Here is an 18,262-nt window from a genome sequence, read left to right as displayed (position 1 = left end):
CCATAAGCACAGTCCTCCCTCCTGCACTCTCAGACAACTAATGCATTTGCTTGGTTTGGTTTTGGGTGTTAAGAGATATACTTGTTAATTGCTTATACAGGAGTAAATGACAAATCAGTAGCATGGGCATCTGTGAAAAGAAATGTGCTTCACCAATGCACCTCCATGCTGTACCTATAGCAGGCACCACTCAATCTCACCCCCTACTGCACTATACACACATCAGCTTTTACTAGTCAGGTTAGGCATGACATAGATCCTATTCAGAATCAGGAGTATGCTGGAATGTGGAACACTGACAAAACCGAGCATAATAAAGTACAGCATAAAGTTGTTGTATAACTCTCCTGCTTACTGCACACAGTTACCTTGTAGTTTAAGCTACTGTGAAAAAAGAAAGATGCTAGGCAGACTTGAATATCTTTTGTGTGATGTGAAGAGAATCTTGAATATCTTTTTTTGTGCAATGTGGCCAACATTTGGTTCATAACCAAATGTTGGCCAGTGACTTGCTGACTTTTATCAAGGATGCTAACATGCTGTTCTACCTCAGACACTTTCTTATCCTTTTCTATGGATAGAAAAGGACATAAAGTAAGCAAGACTTTGGCAGAGTCGTTCACTACACATGAATTTCTATACTTAACTATCGAACTAGCATTCCATCCTTAATAACATTACATTAGCTATCACATGTTAGCCTAGTCTTTCAGCTTTCTGGGCTACAAAACATAGGACCAGTCAGGACATTGGAGCTTGGAGCACACTAGGCTAGCTAATGAATTCATTATTTTTCCACCTGGGATTTTTGTATGATGATGAAAATGTTTGAAATAATGTGATGAAAATCTTTATTCAGAGCTGTTTCTAAATAAGCAGATTAATCTGATGGGACTCCTTCTTCTCATGATGGTGATTATCATTTTTTGCACCTTTCCACCCTTAGTTCAAACCTTTTCAACTCTGAATTTTATTTCAAAGGGTCAGTTCATTTACTGAACTAAATAACATTATCATTTAAACTGTATTAAACTGTATAAACTGTATTTTGTGTTTGTTCAGGTTACCTTTGTTTTATCTTAGATTTAGATATACACAAAAACAGCAAATCAGCTGAAATCAGCAAATCAGCAAATACTTTTTCACAACTGTATATATTTGTCAAAAAAGAATGCTCAGTTATAACATAGTCAAACACACTATATTATGCTATTGGAGTATAATCACTGATGGTTAATAATGTCATTACATCCACTGAGTTCATTGTTTTCCAATAAAAGCATGTCTTGACGAGTTACATTCCTCAGCAAATTGCCAATGACTTTTTTTTAATTAATTAAACGACACATCATATTTTTTCTTTGTTTAATAGATTTTATGTTGAGGAACAGTCATATGATAAGTTCCTGTTGTCACTTACATCATAACAGCTATAAACAATGTTTCCTTCACCATTTTCTCTTTTTCTCTCATGAAGTTAAGAAGACAATAAAATGCAGCTTGTGTTGTTACTGAAACTGCAAAGCCATTCATTATGAAGACTTTTCCATGTTGGAATACATAAAAACAGCTGAACCTGACTGTTGGAAAACTGTGCGATTAAAAAATGGCAAAAAAAAAAAAAAAGGCTCCTCGCAGAAAACTTTAGCATATCAACAATTACACATTTTAAATCCATTTAACCATAAAAGTTGTTACTATAGAAACAAGAACTTTTTAGAACAATTGAGTTGCTGAATCAGTGAACCAACAACTTCTGGAGAATCAGAATCAAGAATGCAGCAGCTGTGGTATACTTTAATACATGTGAGGGGAAAAAAGTTTTGTTTAACATTTAATTCCAAAGAACTGGGAAAGTATAGGGACTGTAGACTAACCTAGGAAACAGAACACCTGAAGCAATTCCCATTCAGGAGAATACTGCTAGGCAATCTTTTCTTTCTAAGCTGAGAGCAATTTTCTGTGAACAGGATCCTTTTGTCTGTCACAGATTGAGCTTTTACTAGTTTATACACAAAAAAGTGGATCAAAAAATATAGCAAAATGGGAACATATATTTCAGCATTCCTCAAGGCGTATATTGTTGTTATGATTGTGGTTGGCTGATCGAGCTTAACTGCTGAAGTGGAAATATGAAAATTCACAGGGTTAAACCTGTTGATAAAACTTCAGAGAAATTTGTTGTCAGCCAAGCCTTCACAGCACAATCACATTCTGCACTTTCACCTATAAAAGAGCTGCTTTGTCATTTGTGGCTTTACACAATAGACCATTTGAAGGTTTATTCTTTAAAATCCTTGCAAAATAATTTATATGACTGGAAATGGAAATAGTCATATGAGAAAGATAAACCTGTGGATTAGAATAACTGTTTTTAACATAATGCTCAATCAGCAAAACTGCAATTGCAAACTTTAATACACAATATTTACTCCTCGTTGACATACACATTCATTTAATGTTTAATTAGATTTGTGTATGCAAAGGCATAATCTCCTGCTCAACAAAATACAAAGGCCTTTGCACACGTTCACTGTGCAGCAAACTGAATAGAATGTAATTATTGGATGTGAGTCTGAATCTCATTCACCAAAACTCCCATTAGGATAAAACCAAAGCGCTCAGACACTGAATTCCATAATCCGTATTTTATCCTCACTTGCTATCCATGATCCTGCCTTACTATCCACCAACAAGCTCCTCAGGAGTGCTGCTCATTCATGCAGGACTAAAGCCCATAATTAAAAATGTGTTCCAACGAGGAGGAGGAGAACAATCATGTAAGCTTAATATTCTAGCTTAAGAAAGTGCAGTCTTTTTTTCTACAAATCATTTTGTGGAGGATTTCATGGTCAGGGTGCCATTTGGTCCCACTGATGTTAAATTTACATATATGTATTTAAAGATAAGGTTATATAAAAGACATAGTTAAAGTGTCCACATGCACCTATGTGCATATTCAAAAATCTATTATTTTTGCATTAAAATGTGAATTCTTTTAATATTTACTGCTTCAAACATACTTTTCCACAAGTCATCCAAGTTATGAAACATATACAATATAGTTATGTCTAACAACATTCACTCAACCCTGTTAGCTGTGAACCCTGAGAACACATTTACCAATAGAAAATATTTGTTATTTTCTTCATTATTTTCAATGATATTCTGATATTGACTCACAAGGTTCTTTTGAAAGTATATCCCTGTTACCCAAATTATAGATTTTATGTAAATTATTAATTTACAATAATTAACTTATTAGAACACCATCGATGTCCTTGTGCCATTATGTTAGTTAACAACAGTTTGTGTATTTGCTAATTCTAAAAAAAAATAGAGAGCGAGCAAGAGAGAGATGTTGCCTGAGATGTGCTAATTAATTTTGAACAGTTAAATGTTTTTTGTTAGATATAATGTTGAATAAAGTTTCATTTTTAAGAATTGTAAGGGCTACGTGGCAGTCCAAATGTCATCACAAAGCGGGAAGCACTTTTTTTTTTCTTTTTCTTTTTTCTTTTTTTATACTATAACTGCATATCATTCAGTTGACCAGTGTGAATGCAGTTTGCTTCACGTCTGTCAGCTCGACACGTGAACCCCATCCATGTTTTCATTCCCCGTCCTTCAACACTCTAATAGCGAGAGAAATGGGGAAGGGGGAAGGGCAGGGCAGAGCATTCAGCTTGACGTGACAACACTATCACCTGCTCCTGGCTTGGGCAAGCCAAAAGGAGTGGGAGGCTCCTTTGTGCTGGGTGTAGGCCAGAACAAGGGGCGAAAGAGGGAACAGAAGGAGGAGGGAGAGAAGGAAAGGCAGATGGAGGAAGGTAGGGGGAGAGGGGACAGGATTCAGCCCAACACAGCAGGCACAGGAAACACAATCAAACTCCCAGCAGACCTGCTGGGCCTAACACACACTACCTAACACAGCCTGCTCTCTTCCTCATTTCTTCTCTTTCTTTCCCTATATGACTTGATTACAGATCATTAGGATTGCATTGTTAGCTTATGGAAATATTGCCATATGCTTCTCGATGAACATGTTGCTGATCACTAGGGAACTCTTAGCATTCTCAAGTCATGTAATCAATGTGTGGACCAACTGGATCAATATTAAAATGATTTACTGAAAGCTTTAATAGTTCTGCTTTAATTGTTATGTTTGGATAGTGTTCAAAAGGAAGTAGACCAATTAAAGGAATAAATAACACAAGTGTCTTAGTAAGGTGTCTGGCCACTACAGGCTGCCAGAAAAGCGTCGATTTGTGTTATTCTGGAACAGGCACTGGAACTGTACTGGAGAGATGAACACCATTTCTCCAAAAGATATTCCCCAAATGGTGTTTTGATGGAGAGCACTATCTAAAACATCACTCCAAAATCTCCTATATGTGTTCACTAGATTGAGCTCTGGTGACTGTGAAAGCCATAACATGTGATTTACATTTTTATCCTTATTATACAACTACAGAATTTATTAATTACTAATACTGTGTTACTGTGAATTATATAAAGACAAAGAGCATCTGCCAGATTAATGAGTACCTTTATCCAGTACAATATCCTCTTTAAATGTCTGGATTATAATAGGACTGTGAGCTGGTGCGCAGGCATATTTTATGACTGCATGCTGCCTTTTTGTGTAGCCCCCAATGTTTGTTGGCAGGGTTGAAAACTGGTTTAGGCAGGAACTTCCACTTTCTGTATTTGCATTGCACGGTGATAAGCCAACGTATTTCACTGTTGATAATTGTTGATTCAAATTCTCACGAAAGATTTCCTGTATCACCAAAGATTAAAATCTGTTTTGCCACTGTGTTGACACCATATGCTAACAATGGGGCTCATTTATCAATCTTTTAGTAAATTTGTGTGTAAAAGTTTGTGTAAGCCAAACCGAACCATATTCACAAATTTTTCAGAAAGGCAGATTTTTTTTCATACTAACTTGCTTATGTTGATTGACCATAATGTGCAAAAGGTGTTCCCAACACAGCTCATTTGCATGTTCCGTCATGTGAAAAAATAAGTACGCCCCAAGGATTTTTTGACATATTTCGACAAGCAAACATTTGATCATGTTTGAAACAGTGCCTATTAATAAAGTTGATATACTTGAACAGAGCCACAAGGAAAATTTGTTTTTTTCCAATCATTTATTCAACAGAAATATCAGTAGATATAATAAGTAAGTGCACCTTTGGCCCCAGAAGCTAGTATTACTCCCTTTAACAGAAATAAGTTCTTGAAGGCGATTTGAATAATTGTCCAAAAGGCTTGCTGGAATTTTTGATCACTTTTCCATGCAACATTCTTTCAGTTGCAAGATGTTTGAGGGTTTTCTTGCAACCCTTCTTTCAACCCCCCCCCCCCCCCCCCCCACACACACACACACACACACACACACACAACATTTAAATGGGATTCAAATCTGGTCTTTGACTAGGCCATTCCATAACCCTCCATTTATTCTTTTTGAGCCATTCCTTGGTGGATTTGTTAGTGTGCTTAGGATCATTATCCTGTTGAAAGGCCCACTTTCAGTTCAACCTCAACTGTTGGACAGATGGCATCATATTATCAACCCAAAACCATAAAATTTACACTACTCTACATCACAGTTGGTATGAGGTGCTTCTCCTGAAAAGCTGTCTTTGGCGTGCACCAAGCATGTCTGCTGGTACTGTGGCCAAATACCTCTATCTTTGATTCGTCTGTCCAGAGCACATTATTTCAAAAGGCCTGGTATTTGCCTATATGCTCATTGGCAAACTGTAGACTTGCAAAAGCTTTTTCCTGGCACACCTCTCACGTAGGTCAAGTTCTCTTTCTGATTGTAGAAGTGTGCACTTTGACACCAACAGTTGCAAGACTTACTAGCAGATCCTGTGATGAAATTTTGGGGTTCTTGGAGATTTCTTTTTGCATCAGACGGTCTGCTCTTTGGCTGAATTTGCTGGTACGGACAGTGCTGGACAGATTGGCAGTAGTTGGCAAATTGGCAGTGAAATCTGCACCATTTGTAAATGATTTTCCTTACAGTCGAATGATGTATTTCAAATAATTTGGAGATCTTTTTAAATCCCTTGCCAGACTCCTAGGCATCCAAAATCTTTTTTCTGAAGGCCTTACAGAACTCTTTAGATCTTGGCATGATGACATCACACACCTCTATAACAAAGGGAACACCAGTCACTAGATATGACAGGGGTATAAATAAGATGGGTTCCACCTGCACTCCCTAAGCAGGTTCTAATCACTGGCACCCAATCTTGAACACCTGGTTCTAATTTTATGGATTTGAAGGTGTGATAAATGTAGAGGTGTACTTTTTCTCTTTGACTGATCTGTTGTTGTTTTTTTTCATTTAAATTGTGAAAATTACTTATTGTGTCATTTGATAGAGTGTATCAACTTTATTAATAGGCACTGTTTCAAAGAGGATCAAATGTTTGCTTGTCCAATATGTAAATAATAATAATAATAATAATAATAATAATAATAATAATAATAATAATATAAAAAAGCCAACCATTTCCATGGGGTGTACTTATTTTTTCACATGACTGTAGTGATGCCCACAAAATGTCCTCGATGGTATTCTAAGCCCCAATCCTAGTGAACTGGCATGAAGATGTTTTTTTGATAGAGAATCAATAGCACTTCTCTAACTTACTCTGGAAATGAGATCTGCTAAATGCTTTAAATGTAATAAAATAAGCAGTTTAAACTTGACACTAGGCTGTATTCCATATATGAAGTACAGTAATCCATGCTAATTATAAGTTATCAGAGAAATTATAATTATAATTAAATTATAAGTCAATCAAGTCGATATTTACATTACTTTGTCTTCTTATGCATACATTTACTCACACTCAGGAGCACGAGTACAGGACTGATAGTCCCTGTCATCTTTTGTTCATTTTCAGAATACAGTGTTCCTTCCACAAATTTATCAATCTCAGTGTTAGGAACATGGAAATGCTTAATTTGTGTTAAATACAGCCGTCATTGTTTTCTGTAAAGCACTGCTCATGAACAACCATGGTTCTAGATATCGGTTTTGCCTGGCAATGACAATGTAGCAGAGGGGCAGGTGGTCAGAGTGTGATTTGTGTAAGGTTTGGATAAGATTAAGTGTTACTGTTAGCATTTAAAATAAAGAGGCTCTGTGTTGAAGCTATGTCTGTTTCCTGATAATGGCAAAAAGAAACTGCTTGGGGGTCAAACAGTCAGATAAGGAGGAATGCACACAGCAGTGCAGATGTCTTTGGAGAAGCCTGTGGTGATGAATTAGTCTAGCATCACCATTCATACATAATCTACCTACACACACAAACACACACACACGAGCGTGCACACACACACACACACACACACACACACACACACACACACACCCAGGATAAAGGGCTGGCAATAAAGACCCAGTACCCTCTAGGGAGGGAACAGCAGTAACCTCTGTGAAAAAGATAAAGCAGTGGCATGTTGACTCATATCAACACATTTCTACAGTTATACACAAAGTGCAGTTTGCATACAAAGTGCAGTTTGCAATTTTATTCTTTTATGACATTAGCTCATATGAAAATAAAATTTTTGTCTAGCTGTCCTCTCTTTGCTTGTAGGTTTTCAAGGATTCAGACACCTACAGTGCACTTTTGAATGCACACATCAAGTTACAGAGATATCAGTGTCACCACGGTACAATACATTCATTCATTTTGTACACTCTTTGCTCTGTGATAACATCATAATAGTGCAGATTCCTGTGATGGAAATGTACTATATAAACAAGAGCTAACATGAGAAGTGATATATGAGTGCCCTGATTTAGGGGAATATGGAATGTAAGCATAGATCCGTGTCTTTAAGTGAGGGCTTCCTTCACCCATTTTTCACATGGAGAACATGAGCTATCAGTTTATCTGTTCCCTCTGAAGGCCCCAGCCATTTGCAGGATCCTTGTGAGGGCACATACTGTACATTTCTTGCTATTGCACAACCACAATAATGGATGGATTTATCACAGAAAACTGTGAGCTTAGCATCTAGCATGCTGTTCGCTTTTTAACTCATAACAATGAGCACAAGCAATAGAGGTAGACTGCAGGGAGCTTATAATGGCAAGTAACAAATTAGTGCTTATTTGTATGCATGGGTAGATCCACTGAGAAATCAACTGTAAATGAAAATTAATTTATAAGAAAAGGTCTCTTTTTGAAAATGAGTTGCACTTGGCTTGTCAGTGAATAATAACTGTCACATTTTTTAAATAACCCTGAGGTTCCATTGAAGTGTTAGCATGCTACTTTAGGGGAATTGATCCTAGTGACATTTATGTGGCTACAAATTCAAGTCATGAGCAGCATTGCAACAAGAATAATGTGATAGTAGTAGCAGTAGTAGTGATGGTGGTATATTAATAAAAACAAGAAGAAGAGGAGGAGAAAGAAGTTGCTCTGTTCATAAAGCGCCTTTGTCACATTTAAGGTAGAGTGAGAGTGTAGAGAGAAGAGGCATGTTTTCATTTGGATTTTGAATGAGGGCAAAGAAGAGATTATTAAAGAAGATTCTGGGTGCCACAACATCTGCTCTCTGTAAAAGCCAATCTGGTTTAAGGACCACCAGCAAACTATAATAATTTACTATGGAAAAGCAAGAGCACGATACTTTAAGGTGTGATCACAATTATTTTGTGCTATGCCTGCAGTCCAGCCTGCAGTCCATGTGCTTTTTTCCATGAGGACAAAAGAAACCTGTCCGATAGCACAGGTATAGTGTTCTCAAATACACTACAGAGCTCTTTACTCTGGGCCAATAATGGTATAGTAGACCAACACCAGAAACCTAAAATGGGAAACATTACATTAAATGGAGATGTTGTGGTAAACAGAACTGATTTTATGAGCCAGCTTTCATCTTCCAAAAAAATGATAAATAAATAAATAAATCATACCTGTCTCTAAATATCTGGTTCCTCTGCAGCACGTGCTAACTCTTCCAGGTATATCAGTTCTGCCGTTTGTACTATATCAGTTTACAGCTACTATAAGCACAGACCAGCCCTCCTTTTATACAGCAGTGTTTCTTTTTAATTGAACAACTAGTCTTATTTTATCTTAAAATGGATTTGGGCTGGCTTGTCTTTATTTTTATATTTATTCTTTTTTTCATACCATTAATATGTAATGATAGATTTTAAAAATATCAAATTTGTGTATAAATTTGTGTGTAATTGAAATAAATAAGCAATTTAAACTTGACAGCATAATCTGTATATTACAATGTCTATTAAACCTCCTTTGCAAATTATGATATTTGAAGCTGATCACTTGAGGTTTTACACTAACTATTCTTCTTACGCATAGATGTACTGTCAATGATCTGTCAATGTCCAATGTGGCTTGTAACCTGCTCCTCTTTAAAATAGACGTGAGGAGGTTATTGTGCCCATATGGGCTGGCATTTACCTGTGCGCTCTCACGTGGAGAGATTAAAGGTGACTCATGCGCACGTGCAGTGCCATCATATGGCCGTTATACCGCCCTAAGACAAAACTTGCAGCACAGGATTCGTAAATGAATTAGCCTAGATCTTTTTCTCTGCAGTTTTTGTCGTTTAGCTGGTGGCGTTGCTGTTTTTGAGAAGCAGGAGCTACTGTATAATGGATATTTGAACTTAGAATATGGTAGAAACGACAGTTTTGGTCATGTCAATACTTTTTCAGATTAAAAAAAAAAAATTATTACATCCTTAACACGCCATTCAAACCACAGTAATAAAAACTAAATTGTCAACACTAAACTGAAATATGCATATGTATATTTCACATTGTTATTTTTTTTGTTTAGTTTTTTTGTCCACTACATTATGTGAAAGTTAGCAATTTCGAGGAATTCTTTAAGCTCCACTCACCTGGCACAATCACTGCATGTTATATATCCCATAATCCAGATATGATGTGTCATTATGATATACAGTGGGGTCTAAAAGTTTAAGAACACATAAAAAATTTGGTTGTTGGGTGTATATTTTGTTGTTTGTTTGTTTTTGTTTGGGGTTTTTTTTTTTTTTTTAGAATTTTTAAATATTTCAAAGTAAACGTTCAATAGCTTATTTATATATAATTTATATAATTTATAGAATATTTAATATTCAACATTATGTACTATTTCTAGGTCCCTATTTCAGTGTAAGCAAATCTGTGATATTGACCATGTTAACTGCTTTGTACAAAAGGTCAGATTTTCCTCATGACTAATATCTTCTATTGAACGCATGTGTTCGGAGGACACTCTAAAATGGATCATAAGGTTTTGTGGAGCCCATGCCAGCTCCAGTGCCCACTGTCATTAAAGAAAAAAAAAAGGTGGGGGGGAGATGCTTGTACCAAATACTTAGATAGTCTGAAATTCATGTAAATGTTTCAAAGATTCTACTTTTCACTCAACCTGTTCTGAATAACACAATTTGTAATGAAATTTGTTGTATTAAATTAGAAAAGAGAAGAATTGTTCACTAATGCTCTCAAGACCTGTGGACCCCACAGTACATTTCAATTTCTTTTATAAACCTTGTGAACTTGCTAGGTGGGGAAAACAGAATCACATGTTTAACACTTGTTTTCCTAAAGAAATCTTATTTACTTATTCAGAAACAATGTTTGCATTTAATTTAATACATTTTTTTAATAGGAGGGAAATTACAGAGGAATTTCTTAACATGTTAATCATTAATGGATTTTTGTTTGATTTTATACAGAGAAACAATTTCATAAAAATAATAAAAAGCATGCCTTGCTGAAGAACAACAACAAAAAAAAAACAACAATAGAAGCCCTCGTAGAATTTGTAATGGTTTTAATGGTTATAATGGGAATTGGTTTTAATGAGCGTCCACTGTGGCTTAGGGTTAGGGTTAGGGGTTTGATTCCCACCATGGTCCTGTGTGTGCAGAGTTTGCATGTTCTCCCCGTGCTATGGTGGTTTCCTCCGGTTTCCTCCCCCTGTCCAAAGACATGCATGGTAGGCTGATTGGCATAGCCAAAGTGTCCATAGTGTATGATTGGTTGTATGAATGTGTATGTGATTGGCACCCCATCCAGGGTGTACCTTGCCTTGTGCCCCATGCTTCCTGGGATAGGCTCCAGGTTCCCCGTGATCCTGTAGGATAAGGAGTATAGAAAATGGTTTAAACTGTAATGGTCCCTGTCCGTCTCTACTGGAAATTTGTTGCCTTCTATTGGTGGCATGGTATGTCCAGTGGATACCATTAAAGACAGACCAACAATGGCAATGATGATAGTTTTAATGGTTAACTGATGATTTTTAGTGGTGTTTGAAGTTGAACTCATTAGAATTTCTCTGATGGTTTCTATTGTTGTTGTTTTTTTTCCAGCACGGTGGTATTTTCTTGATTAAACCTCTTTTTGGAATGATATTCCAACAGACAGTTCTGTAAAAGTCTTCCTAGTGAAATAAACAACTCTATCGTGTGTTTTAATTCTTACAGTACACTTGATTTCCACTTTGGAATCATTTTCAGTTCTTGAACTCGGTTCATTCTCCACACTGAGGCAAGAAAGCGAGTATCAGTGCAAGGCTGCCATCTTGTGGAACAGAAGCACAACAAACACAACGGTTCATATCAGCTCGGTTGAATTGGCTGTACAGCAATTTTGCTTGTTGAGGTCTCCACCGGCCTCCAGAGGGCTCTGCATTAACACCACACAGCACAACGCGGAAGAAGCTAAAGGGTAACTGGTGGGGTAAATATTTTGCCATACTAGGAAGATTTTTATTCAGTGTGAGTGCACGGCATTGCGCGTGACGGCTGCCAGGGGCAGAGTGCAGCTGTGTTTTTACATGACAGTGTACACATTAAATAGATATAGACATTCTAAATAGTAAAACAATGACCTCCATTCCTCTGTTTATTACGTTATGGACCGCTGGTGTTTTTTTAAAGCAAGGAACTGCTGTGCAGATCAGCAGACCGCTGAGATTAGCCAAGGTGAGAGTGGAGCATTTGTATAGCATGGAAGCTAACATCTGAAGCATTACTGTAACATGTTGTTTGCCTGTCAGATTGTAGGCTTTGCCTGGGCGAACTGCGGAAAGGTTGATGATCCAGCTGTTATGAAGAGTCTTGATTTCTCTCCAGATCCCATTAACATTCCAGGAGATTTGACAGCAAGTGCATCTGGGACAACCTCAGTAGCTCTGGTGTCTCCTCTCTCTGTAAGCACCTTCACACTGAAACCAGGGGGACAAGCTGGGGTGTTTCTGCAGGATGGGATCCGAATTAGTGCTCACAGGCTTGTGATTTGTGTTATTATATTTGTTATAGCCTAGATCCAGTGCAAAATTTTGGCCAAATTTGGGCATTTTGCGTAAATTTGATACACCATTCATTTAACATCACTTATAAGTGGAGTTATTTACTTCATATCTCTGTTGTATCACATCTCGTTGCTGCATTGGTAGAGTCACATGTCTCAAATCGCAATGAATACTGGAAATTGAGCAAAGTAGATTGCACACTTCTGCTTTATGAGTCAACCACATATGGCTGTTAGTTTTTGTCTGAATTAGACTTTAGTTTTATGTTTTTGCTACTACCCTAACTCTGATGATATAGCCTAGCACCTTAATCCTCAGATGTCTATAACTATTTTTGCCTGTTTTTTTTTTTTATATATATATATATATACCTAGGCTTTCCAGTAAATAGAAATGCCAGTATTTCAAGTAGATCTATGCATTATATGTTCTTTTTCTTTCTTTTTTTTGTCAGAACAGATCATTTGACAGCACACTCAAACTGGTGGTGCATAGCTTATTGCTGTAGGGACTGAATAATAAAGTGTATGATGAGTTAAAAGGACTGATGTTTTGTAGTACAACTATTTTCTGCCTTGAAAATCAACCAGCAGATAAATAAATATGTGAAACCGTTGCAGAACTCTGTCAAAATGCAACATAAGAGTTTAAATTATGAACCAGTATGTTATTAAGCAACATGATCTTTCATTCCATTACAGACTTTTTACTGACTAAGCTGTAAAATCATCTGTGTGACTTTAAACCTAAGCCAGTGTGGGAGTAGATTGTCTGTTCTTTCTTATGTTTATTGCCCTGTTTGTTTTTCTCACTTGTGACTATCACATGGGTCTGCATAACTGATAGAACAGACAAGAGTTTTTCCATTAACTAGATATAAGGCTTTTTGAGGCCAAACTGCAGATTCATCTGACTGAACCCTGAGTGGGACTGTGTGATTTTTCTAACACATGATGTGTCTGTGATAAATGTTATCTCAGGTAAATGTCACTCTGGAGAAGGAGGTGGCTGGTTTCTGGGTCAAGGTCCCATGTGTGGATGAGCTAGGGAGCTGCCACTATCAGGATATCTGTGATATACTGGACCAGCTCATTCCTCCAGGTCAGGACTGTCCTGAGCCTCTGCACACGTACGGCCTTCCCTGCCACTGCCCCTTCAAAGCAGTGAGTGTCGACACTTCCACACACTTTAAGCACACTTCTAGTCAACTGAAGGGGAATTTCACAAATCCCTCTTCGGCTTAGAATGAAACCTATTATTGCATAGGAATGGGAGCCTTGTAAAACTTTTCACATAGTCAGACTTTCTGCTGTATATAGTTCTAAAAACTACAGACTTTCCTCAACTGAATGATGTTTTTCTTTTGCACTTAAGGTAAAGTGTGTGTATATAAAGTAAAGTTATCTTAGACAAGATTTCATTCCAACTGTGACACAGGAACATTTTGACAGCCAGTATCTGACTACAAACTCAGTTGATTAGGCTTATGTCCATTTTTCTACAGCACATAACTATCCAACAACTTGATCAAAGTGTGACGTTCTCTGTGTGTGGAAATCACAATGAGCTAGCAAGGCCGGTCTGTTTTTACCACCACATTTGTTAAACTGGCTCTTTAACCAACATCATGTTTACAGGACAGTCCATACATCGCAGAGGGTTTTTTTTTTTGAGATTGTTGCGGCCAAAAATGCTTGATTTTGCTGCGGCTTTTGTCAAAATTTGTGGAGGGCTTTTTTTTAACAGGAAACTGCTTGAATTGGTGAAATTACAATTGCACTAAATTGTTTTGCATGGTCTTTCGCAGTGATGTTTGTTGATAAATGAGACCTTTTTAGCTGTACTCATGTTCTACACACATGAATCGAAGAGGGCTTAGGCTGAATGCTCATTGTGTTGATGTCACATGACGTTTCTTGGCCCAAATCTGTGGAAAATCTTCTGTAATTTTGAAAAATTGATACTTCCTCGGAATATTGCAGAGTTTGCTTGAATTTGCATTAATTTCTATGATTGCAAAATCCTGAAGGGACTGACAAGAAGGAAGTCTAGGAAAGGTTAGAATGTAAAGAAATACATGTCCACATCTTTTTTAAATTTAGTTATGGTTTCTTAAAGTTGATAATAGTAGTTGAGGTTGGTAGTATAATTTAGCTTTTTTATTCACTGTTAATATATTTTATCCATGTTTATAACTCCAACACTGTGCTGTTTTTTTTTCAAGGGTGACTACTCTCTACCTCAGTCTATTTTCTCCCTGCCAAAAATGGAGCTGCCTTTCTGGCTAACCAATGGTCAGTACCGTGTCCAGGGGGTGCTGGGAATCATAGGCAAAGAGCTTGGATGCCTTAAAGTTACCCTTACTCTACACTCAGATTAACTAGCAGAACAGAGAGGTGGTGTGGGACCCTTTATTACTCAGTGCATGCATTCTGTTCAATAGTGGTGCAATTTAGAAACTTGCTGAATTGGGTACTTACTAATGTAAATATCCCTGTTTTCCTTTGATTTGTGATGAGTAGAATTATCACGTCTAATCTGGTTTTATGAGTGTAGTTCTGAGCCTGTTTTTGATCTAAAATGATTATGCGCTTACGATTTGCTACATAAATGGACCAGTGAAAAGCTCATGCACTAACAATGATTTACATGATTTAAGATTTCATTTTAATGTAATCAAAGAAACAATCGTTTTTAGTCTGTTATTGTGTCTTTTAGGGGAAAATGTCATCTCATATGTTTTTAATTATGTTTAATTAGGATTACTGGTTTACATTGTGAATGTTTACTGTTTAGTGTAACCATGGGGAAAAAATAAACAAAGAACAGTTGCCTGAAGGTTTTTCCTTGCATGCTGTAAATCTTGTGATGAGGAACATCCTGATATTATCAGTGTTGTTCAACTCTGGGCTTTTGCCTAAAAATGCTTTAGGCAAAAGATCTTTTAAATGAAATGTTTTATCAATAAACAGAGATTTGTCATAGAGCTTCATTGAAATTTTGTTAACATTACATTTAAAAGTGTTCTCTCTTCTGCTTTCCTTCCTTTAGGCAAGGGCTTTTCAAATATTTGCGTCCAAGAACCTGTTTAACTGTAAAAGGAATTCCATGGACAAATAGTTATTCTATTAACATTATCCAACTGTTCAGATATTAGGCAGCTTATTTAAACATGTTTAATAATATTTAAATATATAAATATATTTATACTGTAGGTGTAATTTGTTTCGTGTTACTGGGGTTTGGATTGGACCCTATTCAATTCAAATGGCCAGTCAAACAAGCTATAAACAAACTGTAAGAACTAAATGAAAGATAATTATTTTGATAACTGTGGATTGTAACTTACACCACTGTAGCAATGTTTAAAAAATCACAGATCCCTTGGCTGTGCTTCTCCAATCTTGCTTTGATGGCATTAGGCAACTGATTTGTGAATTGATTTGTGAAAGTCAATTTTGTTCTGTGTATATGTATTATGTATTCGCAAACATAATATCCGATGTATTCGCAAACATAATATGCGATATAATCGCATATTATGTATGTGATAATATACAAAAAGATTTTAGTTGTTTTTTACAACTTGTCTGTCTGATTGTACCTGAAAGTGTTACTGAAAATGAGGACATTGTTCCAAATTGAGATGCTTTCATTATAAGCAACTACACCGAGATGCTAGTATTCTACACTTTGAACACTTGATGGTGACAAAAACACTGTTTTATCATATATGCAAGCATTGTGTTTCAGTATGTAAGCATGTAGTATAGTATACTACATTTGGTGTATAGGAGCTACTGAGCTAACTTTCAGTTGTAAGTTTTATTTTAATGAATGGAATGTAATTTCTTTTAGCTCACTATAGGATTCATAATAATGTTCCGACATCAAAAACCACAATAATATATAAAACGCATTGTTTTCTGTTATTCGCTAACAAGGATTAACACTTTTAAATTATGTTTCTTCACTTAGTGAGCTACAACCATTTACATGCGTTACAATAAAAGAGGACCAAGTGTAGGAAAAGAACCAGTAGTATGAGCTCCTTAATAGACATTAATTTAAAAATTAAAATTGTACAGTGGATATAAAAGTGTACACACCCCTGTTAAAATGGCAGGTTTTTGTGATGTAAAAAAAAAGAAAAGAAACTAAGTTTAATCATGTCAGAGCCTTTTTCACCTTTATAATGACATTGCAACATATAAATATCAAGTGACAAACGCCCCGAAATGTTTTTAAGAGAAAAAAAGAAAAGGGAAGAAAAAAAAAACTTTTAAATTCCCAGCTAGCTTCCATAAGTGTGCACACCCTTTTATAATTGGGAATGTGGCAGTGTTCAGAATCAACCAATCACATTCAAACTCATGTTAAATACTAATTAATATACACCTGCCATCAATTAAAGTGTCTGATTACCCACAAATAAAGTACAGCTGTTTCTATAGGATTTTCCTGACATCTTGTTGGTAACATCCAACTGGAAAAGCCATGGGCCCCAAAGAGCTTACAAAGCAGGATATACCAAGGAACACTGTAAAGACAGTAATCAAGAAGTGAAGAAAATATGGCATGACAGTCACATTACTTGGCGGTCCCTCTAAAATTGATGAAAAGATCAGGAGAAAACTGGTCAGGGAGGCTGCCAAGAGGGACCTACAGCAACTGACTGCACCAATTTCTAGGAAGTACTGGTTGCTCCCTACATGTGACAAAAATCTCCATAATTCTTCGTATCTCTGAGCTATGGAGTATGGTGGCAGGACGGTAACCTTTTTTAACCAAATAAATAAATCTCCCCAAACCATGTGGAATAATGTGTTATACTCTGATGAGACCAAAGTTGAACTTTTTGGCCATAATACTAAAAGAGCTGTTTGGCACAAAAAAAAAATCACCACAAAAGAACACCATCCCTATGGGGAAGCATGGTGGTGGCAGCATCATACTTTGGGGCTGTTTTTCTTCAGCTGGAACTGGGGATTTCATCGTGGGAAGAAGGGAAGCTGGCAGAGGCTGTGTGATGCTCTGGGTGATGTTCTGCTGGGAATCCTTGGGTCCTGTCATTCATATGGATGTTACTTTGACACGTACCACCTACCTAAACATTGTTGCAGACCAAGTACATCCAAGGTTTTGGTGGCACAAGGGGGACCTACACAATAATAGGCAGATGGATTTAATGTTATGGCTCATCAGTGTAGCTACCAACATTGTGAAAACTGCATGTTAATTAATATAAAAACTCTAACTGAAACTATATTCTCATCAAAATCATTTCTTACACTTCCGCTGTCATAATGTGGGCTTCTTCTCCCTAAGTGTGCGTTTACCAAAATCTTCGCTAAAGAAAGTGATTCCAGCTTAAAGATGGGTAATACTATAATTTTTGTAACATACAGTGTGACATGCACTGTTCGAAAATAAGCAAGCAGCAAATAAAAATAAATAGGTTTGAGGAAAATGTGCAGTGATTTGGGCATGCAATTTGCATCCTACTAAACTGCTGGCTATAAGCTTTCCTCACTTGTTATCCTTGTAGCTACAGTGCAAAACTGAAGGAAATTTAAGACACCGAACATACACTGGCTGATTGACTACTGAGGGGTAAAGGAGAAACTGTAATTTTCTGTGTAGCTGAACCATTCCTTTAAAGCATTGCCTGAGGTAAATTATTATTTGTGGAACACTTCTTTACAGAGTTGTGAATATTTTTTTTTTTTTTTTTTTTTTTTTTTTTAGTGAAACAGCCATACAGCTGTAATAATAATGTACTGAGGGCTGAAGTCTCTATTGTGCAGTGTGAAGGAGGCTACATCATAAAACCTGAGCCTGGCCTCTTCACTTGTTATAATCATTCCTGACATTCCTGATTCTGCAAAAAACATACCAAGTCATTCATCACC

General features: G+C 36.7%; 1 protein-coding gene across 1 annotated transcript; it reads left to right on the top strand.

The window, feature by feature from the left end:
• The first annotated feature begins 11,744 nt into the window (after positions 1-11,744).
• Positions 11,745-15,336, top strand: gm2a (ganglioside GM2 activator). The gene is made up of 4 exons (XM_017475220.3): positions 11,745-12,021; positions 12,096-12,248; positions 13,331-13,513; positions 14,575-15,336. The coding sequence occupies exons 1-4, from the start codon at positions 11,923-11,925 to the stop codon at positions 14,728-14,730; spliced, it is 591 nt and encodes a 196-aa protein (XP_017330709.1). The 5' UTR covers positions 11,745-11,922; the 3' UTR covers positions 14,731-15,336.
• The last annotated feature ends 2,926 nt before the right edge of the window (positions 15,337-18,262 follow it).

Source organism: Ictalurus punctatus, chromosome 8 (genome assembly GCF_001660625.3).
Source record: "Ictalurus punctatus breed USDA103 chromosome 8, Coco_2.0, whole genome shotgun sequence".
NCBI lineage: Eukaryota > Metazoa > Chordata > Actinopteri > Siluriformes > Ictaluridae > Ictalurus > Ictalurus punctatus.
Note: the sequence above shows the minus strand (reverse complement) of the source record. Positions and strands in the feature narration are given on the sequence as shown.